The sequence below is a fragment of the Abrus precatorius genome, unplaced genomic scaffold (genome assembly GCF_003935025.1).
Source record: "Abrus precatorius isolate BTA unplaced genomic scaffold, Abrus_2018 Scaffold5, whole genome shotgun sequence".
NCBI lineage: Eukaryota > Viridiplantae > Streptophyta > Magnoliopsida > Fabales > Fabaceae > Abrus > Abrus precatorius.
The window spans coordinates 6,283,735-6,297,425 of record NW_020874395.1 but is presented as its reverse complement, the minus strand read 5'-3'; the positions used below and the strand labels follow the sequence as shown (position 1 = coordinate 6,297,425).

The 13,691-nt window shown below is 28.3% G+C and overlaps 1 protein-coding gene across 1 annotated transcript; it reads left to right on the top strand.

The window, feature by feature from the left end:
- Positions 1-6,622: 6,622 nt before the first annotated feature.
- LOC113866574 (WUSCHEL-related homeobox 11-like) lies at positions 6,623-13,459 on the top strand. The gene is made up of 3 exons (XM_027501397.1): positions 6,623-7,223; positions 8,190-8,383; positions 13,364-13,459. Exons 1-3 carry the CDS (start codon positions 6,623-6,625, stop codon positions 13,457-13,459), a joined length of 891 nt encoding a protein of 296 aa, XP_027357198.1.
- Positions 13,460-13,691: the final 232 nt, after the last annotated feature.

Below are 13,691 nucleotides of genomic sequence, written 5' to 3'. Positions count from 1 at the left end.
ATTAATTTTAACCTTTAAAATAATTTAAATATTATTATAAAAAGTTTATAAAGTTATTTTTCTTTATTTTATAATTAGTAATTATAATATTATATTATGACATAATAACTTATCTATTTCTTTCATTGTATTTTTCAAATCTTAAAGTGAAAAAAAAATATATTTTATTTGGTATATATAAGAGAGAGTACTATATGTTTTATGTTTGTTCAAAATAAAATTCTTCCAAAATAGTACCTACTATTTCAATGCTTTTTGAAATACAACCTAGAAAGTAGATTGAAGGATAATGGTTTGAATTATTTATTTGTGATTTTCTTATGAGTTTAAAAATAAAAGTCAAGTCAATAGCATGAACATTATTTTAGTCGATGAAAAAGTGAAAGCTATTAGATTTCTTTAATCGAAGTGCATAAAAATTTCTTATTACTTTTTCTAATTTTAATCGCTCTAATATTTAACCATGTATTTTACTTTATTATTTTAAAAGAATGTTTGACACATATTTAATTAGATGTAATTGGTCATGTGGTTGAGAAAGATAATCTCAAAGAGACAGAAAAAAAAATGAAAAGAAAAGCAAATATATTGATTTGGTTTTCAGAGACTTGGAGTGTGCATTATTTTATAACATATTTTAATGGCTAAAATATTTGTTATTTATTTTCTCTTTGATTACTTTATACTAATTAAAGGTTATATTATATTGAATTTGTTTTGTAGAAACTAGAGAATTATTTGTACTTTATGGGAGGAGTTTGCTAATCAGAAACAATATTAAGAGATGAAACTAACCCAGTCACTACAGGTAAATGCATCGTGTTCCTCTCATCCTTTGCTGAGGTGCTCTGATATATGTTTCAAAATTACCAAGATGCTATGGGAATTTGTAGATAGGCAGGATATCTTGACTTATTACATTCACCTGCAACAAAAAATGGCTTGTTATTATTATTAAGATTTACAATATTTAAAGTCATATATAAATTAAATTTAACTGTTATATTTATTTTTTATAGATTTTCCAAAAAAATAATCAAAATTTTCACTTGACATTTTTTATGTTTCTATATATTATAAATAATTATTTTTATCTATTTGTGTAAATTCATATAACGCACGGATATATCTGCTAGGCATAAGAGAATTAATTTTTTTATCCCTAAATTGTGTGTTATATAATTTTGTAAGATAAGATATTTTTTTAGTATTTGTAAATATAATTAATATTTATTTTATTCCTTCAATAGTTTTAGTCTTAGAAAATTTTAAATATATTAAAATTAGTTTTTTTATTACTGATCACTAATGTTGTGGTATGTATGTATATATGTTACATTATTATAAATTAATTATAATAGTCATTTTTAAACTTTATAAAATCAAAATTATTATTTTATAAATTAAAATGATATTTAAGTTTAATTCTTTTACTTTTAAAGTTAATTTACAAATATTTAAAAATATATTACAAGTCTTAATATAATATATAAAATATTTTTATTAGTAATAATATAGTATATTAATTAATTTTAATTTTTAAAATAATTTAAATATTATCATAAATATTTTATAAATTTATTTTTTGTTTTATAATTATTAATTATAATATTATATTATACCGTAATAATTTATATGTGCATTTGCACGGGTAATCTTCTTAATTATAATTACAGTTATATCACGATTCTGAGTATTACTCAGAATAAATAAATTCACATAACCAAAATTGTTGTAACAACATCATTATAGAGACAACATGAACCTAATATTACCTACAATTGCCATTTCAAATCAATATTTAAAAACCATTCTCAAAATCGAACCAAAAAATGTGCCACTCAACACTCAAACCTCCCTTGACATACATTAAAGGCACAAACAACAAACACTAGCAAGAGACCCGTGTGAGAGGAGAAAAAGAAATAGTGTTTTCTTTCTGTTTCACACAAAACAAATTAAAAAACAATTTTGCAAAGCAGAAAGCAGGGACAAATTCAGGGAAAAGATGGCAGCAAAACGTTCGAGTTTTAAGCCAACCTCACCACCCCTTACCCTCCTCTCGTTTATTATAAACAGGGCACAGAGAAAGGGTTGGGGTGCAGAGGCAGAGCCACTGTAAGCCCCTGTGTTTGCATAGCGTCACCACTAATAAATAATTGCACGGTTTCTTGACCAACCCTTTGGAATGTTCCCCTTTTATTATTAATTTTCTTAGATAATTTTTTCTTCCTTCTTTACTGCGACCCAACTTTCCATGCATATCATCACATGCACTTGCTTGCCAAATTCCTAGCTAGTTCCCCTTTTATTTTGTCCACATTTGGTGTCATTCATGTGTACTCTTCTTTTACCATTTTGACCATTACTTTAAACCTTTGAGATTGGTAAATTTTATTTATATCCAAGGCAAGTGGTAAATACAAAAAAAGCTAGTGGCTTGTATTGAGAAAATCGAATCAAAATATCCAAGATGTGTGTGAACAATGATGCATTCCCTATTTACACAAAGGACAAAAAGGGTGATGGTGAAAAAAAAAGGGAAAGGGGAGAGGGAGTTACCAACACCGACCATAATTTTTCGGATCATTGGATAACCTACTTATTAAGTTTTTCCTCAATAGAATCTATCTTACATATTCAAAGCCACCTTTCCATCAAGTTCTAGCTATCCTCATTCACACTTTCACAAATCCTAAGTACTTTAGTATTGAAACAGGTCCTTTATGTAAGAGGACTTTAGAATCAACAATTTGAATATCCCACGTAGTACATGTTTGTCACGGAATAATGTAAAAGGCAAGTTACAAATTCAGTGTAACAAGCTGCACTGACGTCTAAATATATAAAATGGGTTGGAGTACACGGGTTGTAATAAACCTGAATTCAACTTTTAAAGATTGAAGTTAATATTTTTATATTTTAATATTAAAAATTTTCTCCTTTTCATATTGGCTTTTACTTTTTTGTTTGATAAGGATAAATACAGATAACATTTCATAAAAATTGTAAAATCTTTTCTGACAAGAACCATTAAAACTTAGAATATCTAATATTTTTAAAATGACGTAGAATATCTTATAATAATTTGAAATTAGTCCTGAAAATATTGTCCGATCATTGCTCGTTCTATGTTAGGCATAATAATTACTCTCATAGTCAACAAAAAATGAACTCCTCTAATTACTACACACCGACAATTATATACGTTATGGCAGTGTGCAATTACTTTTAGGCTGAAGGTTACTGAAATTACATTATGTTGATGAAAAAAGTGTGGTCGAATATGGATGTGTCACCTGTTAATTTCTATAGTTTCTGCTCAAATTCTGGTAAACGTTTCAGGTTTCCTTCAATTACTTTTGCTTAGGAGCTCAATGGTTCAAGTTTAGATGTATCAGGTTCTCATTTCATTCATCTTAGTTTGATGCATATAAACTTTGTACTCCGTATTAATATATTTGAATTATCAAAATGTAAAAATGTTGTCAACTTAATGGTATAGTTTAATTTCGCTCAAGAACTTGTATTCATTCTTCTATTTGACTATTACTAACATGAAAAGTTAATTAACTATTCCAAACACTTTGTAAGAGGCTTAGTTCATGCTATCTAGCTCTTCCTATATACTGCTTGAAAATATAGAACTAGGATGCAAATATTTATAAAGAAAAATTAAGTGAGTTAACCGTTCACGGACCATCCATGCATTAAATAAGAACCCTATTCACGAATATTCTTTTCAGGGAGAAGGTAGACGTGTCAAATAGAGCTTCAGAAAAGGGTAATGTGGAAAGAAAGTTTCTTCCGATATCTTTCAACATTTGATCATATATGTGAAAATATTTATTTTTTTTCAGATAAATATTATTTTTTGACGTAGGAAGCTTTGAACAATTTCCTAATGGAGCCATAAGACTATTATGGGAGCGTTAAAAATAACGTATATTTCTCATATGTATTTTTTAATAATTTTTAATTTGTTTAAAAGAATTTATATATGGCTAAATTTATACCATAAATTCTCATATACAAAATTAATAAATAAATATTTAATTACATTATATTTCTGAATACACCTTTTATGTGCGTGATATTTCGCCAACAAATAAGGCTTTGAGGAAAGTTCAAATGTAAAAGAAAGTATTACATTACTAATTATGACTCTTTTATCAGTTTTTGATATTTTGGTTGATAATCTATTTAACATTTTTAATCGATTTAACGGTTTAAAAAAGTTTTAAACACCCCTAATAGTTATTATTTTATCAAACTCCTGAAGAAGAAAGGTAAATAGAGAGATTCTAACTCTTTATCCTACTTGAAAATTATTGGGGTAAATACAATTGGTTTCTATGATACAAGCATATATGTGTCTATAATCGAATAACCCAACTCCTTTTGCTATCACTAAGACAATGCCACGAGGTTGGATGTCAAATCTGCTGTGTATATATCTAAGTACACGCAGTCTCACTTCGATGTTTGGACATTTAAGAATTAAAATCATGACGTATGAACCCCATTCCACTTCTACTAAAGTTATCAAGTTCATGTAACCGCCCAAAATATAAAATGGTCTTTTTCTTTTCTTCTCTTAATTTTAAATAAAGATAACTCTAATAGATTGTCAGAAATTAATTATTTTTAAGTGTAAAAACGATCTCTCATATTTTTTTTACTGTGTCTTATAAATTAAAAGAGTATTTTACGTCTTCTCACGCGTAATAATTATTATTATCGATTTTATATTAATAGACAATGATATTTATAATATATTAAAAAAATCATAACTGTCAATTTTTTCCAATTATATCGACCTTTTATTGATAAAATAAATAGAGTGATTTGCATAAATAAGTTTAAGAGTGGTGACCTTAAGCTTAAATTAGAGCACGGTACGATTTTAATTTATTAGATAATTCAATGACGTTATATGTTGACTTGTTTATCTTAGAGGCAGGTTAATTTAATAGCGTTTTATCTTTCCCTGTCACAGTTCTAAAGAGTATTTGACCGCATTTTTAATAGCTTATATAGCATGTAAAATGCTATATAACTTGGAAGTATGAATATAATAGTAGTATATAAAATAATTAGTGGTTAAAAATTTAGAACCGAATTTTAGAACAGGTTGCAGTTACCAGAACTCCATTGATCGATGCAGGAATTGAACTTGAATAATTATACAATAAGCATCTTGTTAATTAGTATTTTTAAGATATTATTTAAAAAATTAAGAAATATTTTTTATTAAAAGTTATATTTGAATATATTAAGAATCAATCATGTCGGTGGGTATTTTTAAATATATTTAATAAATAAATATTTTAAATTTTTAACTAGTATTTTGAGAAACCGATAAGCAATTTTCATGTAGAAATATGTTTTCTTAATCATTATATTAAATAAAAGAAACTAAAAGATGGAAGTGTATTAAGACTTTGTCTAAAGCAATAAATGACGCTATGATAAAAGATGATGACTGCTTACGGGATTTGTGGAAATCTGTATTACGTTTAGTAAAAATAGCAATGGCATGTCACCCAAAAATGAATAGTATAACGAAGAAACATATTAAAATATTTAAGCTTGCTCAAGCCTTGTCATGTATAACGGAGAATCCTTTTTCCTCAGGCGGTATTCTAAAACCTCACACACCAAGCCTAGCTAATATTTTTTAAAAAATTATTGTTTCCCATTTTCCTAGTATAAAATTTAAGATTTTAAATCTTCAAAAATGAAATAATGTATAAAATAAAAAGTCAAATCCATAAACCGTTAATTTAAATTTAAGTATTTTATAAATATAATTAATTTTAAATTAAAAATAAATAAATATTTATTGTCTCACTTTACATGTCTATTGTTTTAAAATAGTGATATCTATTATTCAAATTATAATGCATACACAATAGTTGGTGTTTGTTATGACACCATATACTTGAAAACTTTGAAAAGATATTCTATACTCTCTTAATATTTATGATTGTAAATTTTTAAATTAAAAGATATTTATGTTTTTTAAATATATTATTAATTTTTATTATTTATTTACATATTAAATATAAAATTAATAGTAATAATTATTAAACGTTGCTTAATTTACAATATATGTAAAAATTAATTACCTTGTTGTTTTAAATACTATAACAACAATCTATTGGGATTATGCATTGATTTTTCTATAAAAAGGAACTGAGGTCCAGTGAGTTCAACATAACTAAACATAAGTATAAATCAATTAGCTTAAGAATTAACATTACTAAAAGGAAAAGGGAAAAAAAAAAAAAGCATTTGAGTCAAAACGCATTTATTCATTTCAAACTCAAAGGGATGATATGTGAACACGGGAGTGATCTAGACTCCAATGGACTTTATGACATGTCTTTGATGCTGAGGCTAAACTAAAAGGGCAAAACATGGAGATGAGAAGATGAAGCCATGAAGGGCAGTCACGTAATTTCGCGAATCAACATTCTCCACCTCTTTATATAAACCCTCTTAACTCCAAAACCACTGTTACTGTATTCCATGTACTTTATTGATATCTCTTAATATTATTTTACCTAGGTTTCATCATCAGCTTCAGAAACACTTTCTTTATTTCTTGTACATTGGAATGGAAGATCACCAGGGGCAACAACAGCAACAACAAGACCCAAATAATAGTCCAAACCAACAACAAAGCTCAGAGAAGAGTGAACCCGTGAGGTCTCGATGGACTCCAAAGCCTGAACAAATTCTCATACTTGAATCCATCTTCAATAGTGGCATGGTGAACCCCCCAAAAGATGAAACCGTTAGAATAAGGAAGCTACTTGAGAAATTTGGAACCGTTGGTGATGCCAATGTGTTCTATTGGTTCCAAAACCGCCGCTCGCGGTCACGCCGCCGTCAACGGCAGATTCAGGCGACCCTTAATCAAGTTGGTGGTGCAAATCACAATCCATTTCATCATCATCATCATCAAAATAACCCTTCTGTTGTTGCAAACATGGGTCTTGGTGGTGTTAGTAATTCCTCTTTTGCTAACTCTTATGTCTCTGGTTCCTCTTCTTCATGTGGCGGTGGTAGCGGTGGTAATGGCGGCGAAGAAGGGTTGGGTGGTTTATTTCTACCCTCTACTCAAATGGAATTCCCTGAAATTGATCATCATGCTTCAGCTACATCGTCACAAGTTTTGTATCCTTCTGATGCTCCAAATATGAACTACCAATCTGGTAATTGATTGCATCATTTGCATGCTTCTGTTTTTTGTGTGCATCCCTTCTTTTTTTCGGTTTGAATAAAATGCATTAATGAGAGGATAAGGATACCCTTACTTATTTTACATTAACAATCTGAGCTTGTGAAATGATACTGAAATGCATTTTTTTTTAATCATAGGATTTTAAGCTTTTGGGTTGAAGGAAAAATTTACAATTTTGTTTTTTTATTTTATTTTATTTCATTATTATTTCAATATCCAACCACAGTTTTCTCACATAATTTCTCCATCAGAGGTGGGGTGTCACGACAAAACCACTTTTTAAGGCCAGGTTGAGGCTCAAAATGAGTGCTAGAATCTAAAGTTTTTATTCAAGTGATTTATTAGTTTAATGCCTTTCGTGTGTAAAAGTTCTTCTTTTTCGGCTGATTAGGTTTAGGGGGGGTGATAGCATAAAGTGGCAATCTTTTTCTTGATTTGACAGTTCCTGCGATTGAAGTGCATGAAAATTGTACATTCAGGAAAAACATGAGGTCACTTTCCAGTTGCAGTTTCTGTTCCTCACTTTTTATCCTCTCACTTTTTTCTTTTTTTTTTATTTCTTCCAAACCTCTTTACCAAGATTTCCTAACCCTAGACTTTTTAATTTTCCGTGTTCTCATTTGATTATACTGGTCAATCCCTTTTGTATACAATCGTTGAAAGGAACATACGATATTAATCATGTCCTTTATTTTACAATTCACCCCTTGTGTTGCACTACATTATGCTATGGCTTACTTTGTGTTTATTTCTTTAATTGGCCTAGAAAATTCAGGACACAACAAAAGCATTTCTCAAAAACAATAAGTTTGCATTGGTCTACATTATAATTTGTATTTTCCTTATTAGACATTGTATATGCATCTTGCTTAATGATTTGTATGATCAATTATGTTTGATATTCTAATTTTTGTTTCTATTAATTTTGGGGGCATAGGATTTGGGGGGATTTCAGGATTCATCACAGTGTTTATCAATGGGGTTGCAACAGAAGTTCCAAGGGGCCCAATGGACATCAAAACAGTGTTTGGTGAAGATGTAATGTTAGTTCATTCCTCTGGAGTGTCAGTTCCCACCAATGAGTTTGGCTTCTTGATGCAGAGCTTGCAGCATGGTGAAAGCTACTTTCTGGTTAGCACTTAGCATATCTCCAAATTAATTGTTTGCTTCTTTATTGCTATCCATTTTCGTTGACATTTCTTTTCTGGATAAGCTATGTTTTCATTGAATGGAATACAAATACAATTTTATTATTTAAATCTTTAAAAACTAATCTCCTGTATATATAACATTTTATATATCATATTATTTCTTTTATATATTTTTATTTTTTCTCTAAATACATTTAAAAGTATACCATAAATATGTAGTATCACATGATGTTTCTTTTATGTAAGCATTGATTGACATGATCAATTTGAATAACACATTATTTTAAATACAAAATACAGTCACTATCCACCTTAGCTAAAGGAGTTAACTTTAGTCAAGTCTATTGAGTGTAAAAATTAATTATTATGATGAGTCTAAGGATAATCCCATTGTAGAGAAGCCGCATATAGTGACCAAATAAAAAAAGAAAAAGCAGATAAACGACGAGTCCGTTTTACTTATTAACTCTAACCAATCTTTTTCTTCTGCAATTGATTCCTCTTTCGTATTATTATTTCTATTGTTGTTGTTGTTGTTGTGAGCAAGCTAATTTTGGGAGAATTTTTCTAAACTACTACTCAACTTTTTGTAACTAAGATGATTGAATTTCGGTTACAGGTTTCAAAGCAAACATAAGTATGAACGGATCAAAAGTTAGCAGCATAGCACCAGTGGAAGCTTCCATTATATGTTTCTCCTATATATTGTCTTGTCCTCCTTTTTTTTTTCTTTTTTTTTTCTGTTCTCGTAATCTTTTGATATGTAGTTCAAATATTAGAGATCTACTTTGTGATTAGAGAAGTTCATATCTATAGCTGCATAACAATTATATGTACTTTACCTTGTTACCCGGTATTAGCGCAGACAAATATACTTCTAGAACTTTATTATATATTCATGAAAGCAAGCTGTGTGATGAAGCTTCCGTGTATTGGTAACTTAGTCCTTTAGAATGCATCAATAGGTATGTTTATTATGTTCATATATATATATATATATATATATATATATATATATATATATATATGAACATATATTTTAATTAATATTCTGAATTTAACAGTTATTATGAATTTTATATTAAAGTTATTTATTAATTAAAATACACACGCCCACAATTTTTTCTTTAAAATCAAACCAAATAAACTTGTATACACTCCTATTTTTATATATAACTGATGATGAAAGTATCATTTAGACTATTTAAAAAAAATAAATCGTTTGGGTTAATGAAAGTGACTTAAAAGATTTTATAATTTTTTTAGTTTATATAATAAACTTTATATTAAAGTTTATTGATATAAATTCTTTTTAATTAAGCAAGCTTCGATATTAAGCTTATGAAGCTCTCATATCACAAGCTCTTACTAAATAAATGCTTAACAAGGATAGCACTGGACTGTGTTGGGGAATTTAATCAAGTTGGTAGAGTCAGATTTAAAATACAACTGTTATTTTATCTCTTTCAATATTTGTACTGTTAATTAACAAATATTACTTTTCATCCCTAAAGCCAATTGATGTCAAAAAGAGGAACAAACCAACTGGGTCTAGAAATTAACAAAGGAAAAGGTGAAACAGAATATTCGAATTGAAGCTGGTTGGAAACATATCTAACTACGTTTGACTTGGATTATCAATCTTCTTCCCCTCAATTATTCTCGAGGAGCAAAATAGGGGAAAGCTGACATACAGCTATACTTCACTCTGGTTCTTTAAGTAAGAATGTACCATGATCATTGAATCTTCAGATTAGAAAATTTTTTATTATAGGAAGATCCATCAAATGTATTACTTTCCACCCTTATAGTGAAAAGTAATGAGGAATATATGGAGATGGTATTCCCCCACAATTTGAAGGTAATATCTAAAGAATTAAGATTTGAAGCCGTGGAACCAAAAGGAGCAAATTAATGAATGAATGTTGGTGATAGAATTTTTTGAATGTAGGACATAAGACTATCAACTAGAATGAGAGTGGATGCTCCAGCTTAATAGATATAAAAGGCACTTGGTACGTTCCATGTTTGGTTCTCTTTTGTCTAGGTGAAAAGAGTTATATAAAAACTAGGAAGGTATAATTTATATAACTTTCTTCCTTGTAGCTCCCCTACATTTTTGTTGTTTTGCAAGCTTTCATTTAGCACTTTCACATAGAATATAACCCCAAATAATGAAAATGGTTAGTGAAAGAAGAAGGGTTTGTTATTTATTTATGAAAGAGAAACAAGAAATCCAAGATTTGGATGAAAGTGCATGGGCAGTACGTGGATTCCTGAGTGGGACTGGAAGGAGAGAAACCAAAACGCAAAGAATAATTGAGCAGTTGGTCCCCACACCGACCAATATAACCAATGCAAATCAGACGGATGTTTGTAACAAATTTCTTGGATTCTTTTGAAGATTATAATAGTCTCAGAACATTAGGGGCACACCAATTTATAAATACCATGTGAGATACATAAGTTTTATTGGCTGGCATGTCAATTAAAGTATGCATTTGCATCCCTATGTTAGATTCTGTGTTCTAGATTGGCATGTCAATGAAATATTTTGAGGTCATTATTTTAATGGCCATGAGGATTATAGATTTTGTTGACCAGGAAACAGGTTGTTTTGAGAATTTCAATATGCATTAATATGCTATTTTCTTAAATGCACCTCATGATTAATTACAATGTACACTTTTACTCTTAATTCCAGCTGGAATTACTTGTTCTATGTGATTTCTCAAGCTTTTAGATTCGATGGATTTACCCACCTTTCTTTTGTTTTTCAAGAATTACTTTGATCTTCTATTCTATTAGTAAATATATTGCATTTATATATTTATATTTTTTATTAGTTAATTTAATTTAGAATAATTAATTATAATTCAAATAATAATTATTTTAATATGATAGAAAAATAAAAAATAAAAATATTGATTACTTTTTAAAATAAATTATGTATAAAAAAATAAATGTAACAGTTAAATTCAATTTATAATTGAATTTAAACATTCTAAATCTTAATAATAATAATTTAATTATAAATTAGTAAATATATTTATGTGTTATACAAACTTGTTTCTATTTTTATTAAATTAATTTATTTTAAAATAAACAAAAATATAATTTAAATACAAAAATATATAATAATAAAATTTTATTATATTAAACAATATGATAAACACGTTTTTATATATAAATTTTTTGTATATTTTATATATTTTTCATCCTTTTCAACAATAAAAATTGTTATTCTTTTAGTTGATGTAAACATTAAAATAATTTTTTTAAAATAAATTAAAGAGAACATGAAAATAAAAAATAAACAGTAAAAAAAATTAATTATTTTTAAATATAAATAATGTAAATCTATTATATTATTATTGTTATTAAATATTTTAAAATAAATATAAAAATACATAAATATATATATATATATATATATATATATATATACCAATGAGTAGAAATATAACAAAAAAATATTTTTTAATAAATAATGAGTTTTAGTATTATAATTATGTATAAAATTATTAATTAATAATTTTAAAATAACATATTTAAATTTGACTTATAATAGGTAAATGTATACTACTAATTAATTATTCTATTTTAAAATAAATTTTAAACTTTTAAATTAATATTAATTTTAAGAATATGATATCATAAATAATTATATTCATACAAAAATATATATTTATCTTACTTTACATTTTAGGTATAATTTAACTTATAACTAGAGAATGAACTATAAATCCTATGATTAAATACTTCAAAAAATTAAAAGCATATAAATTTAATTTTAATTTCAAATTTTTTTTAATAATTACATAATTAAAATATAAAATGTTAATATTATAATATCAATATTTTCAATAGTATGTACATAATTTAAATCTCAATGTTAAAATGACAATAAATAATTAAAAATTTATTAGTTCTCTTATAAAATGATATTTCATATTAATATGCTTGCATCTAGAATAGAAGATTGAATTTTTATCAAGACATATAGCACTCTGACTATCATTAAATAATGGAAAATCATCTTCTTCTTTTTTCTAATTCTTTGAAAAAATTCCTTAGACATAACATCTCTTTGAGTACTTATGAGATAGTCACATACTCAGCTTTAATGGTTAAGAGAGAAACTCTACTTCAAAGTTTAGACTTCCAACTCACAGCAGAGTCACCTAAGGTAAAAATGTAACATGTTATGCTTTTTTTATCCCTGTAAAGTGATATTGCTTTTGCCAAAGCACAAACACATTCTTGAAGTGTCCTTCAAATATTTCAGTATCCACTTTACACATACTACGCCAAAAATGAGACCTAAAAGCGGTTATTGGTGCTCTAAAATCACGTGCTATCCAATGTCCTTACATTTAAGAGAGCGGTTATTTAAACGCTCTCATATGTTAATCCTTGGAGAGCAGTTCCGCCCTCAACCGCTCTCTAAATGGTAGTTTAGAGAGCGGTTAAAGGTCAAGCCGCTCTAAGACTTGAATAGATTGGAGAGCGGTTCCCTGCCTAACCGCTTTCTAAATGTTAACCTTGGAAAGTGGTTCCTCGCCTAACCGCTCTATAAGGGCAAGAAAAGAGAGCGGTTAATCAGCCAACTGCTCTCTAATGTCAAGATTTCTTAGAGCAGTTCCAAGTAATCGCACTCCAAAGTCATTATCTGAGAGCGGTCTATTACAAACCGCTCTCTAAAGCCTAATAGAGCGATTCATTCATGAACTGCTCTCTAAAGTTTAGTTCTTTTAGTGGTTCATGTGTAACTGCATGCTGTATTTCTCCTTCTTGCAACCACGCGATATAGGATGCTCAAATACAGCATGCAGTCGTGATCACCCTATAATAAATACATGCACATGTAATAACATCAAAATTTAATCGTACGTCATTAACAATGAAATTAAAAGTCAATTAATTTCGTAATCCAATTGTACCTCTGAAACTTCTACAGATGCAACTGGTGTACAACTGCCTCTTTGGCTGTTACATGGCAATTCTAGCTGCGGATGGTGACCTCCCTCCATCACTTAATGGTGACCAGACATAAAAAGGGGCAGTCCTTGACCCCCTATCAACTGTGCCACAACACTTGTCAAATGCACTATCCAATGCTTCATGTTCTGCCGCTCAGTAGATGATGGCTGTGGATTTAATGTTGTTGGGCCAAATGCAGTCTTTTGGGTTACTCCAATCTCTTACACGACCAGGATGCTCTCTTACACCAATAGCTTGACCCAATATGTTGTTTCTGGCCGTTGATTCTAACTCAACTTCTACAC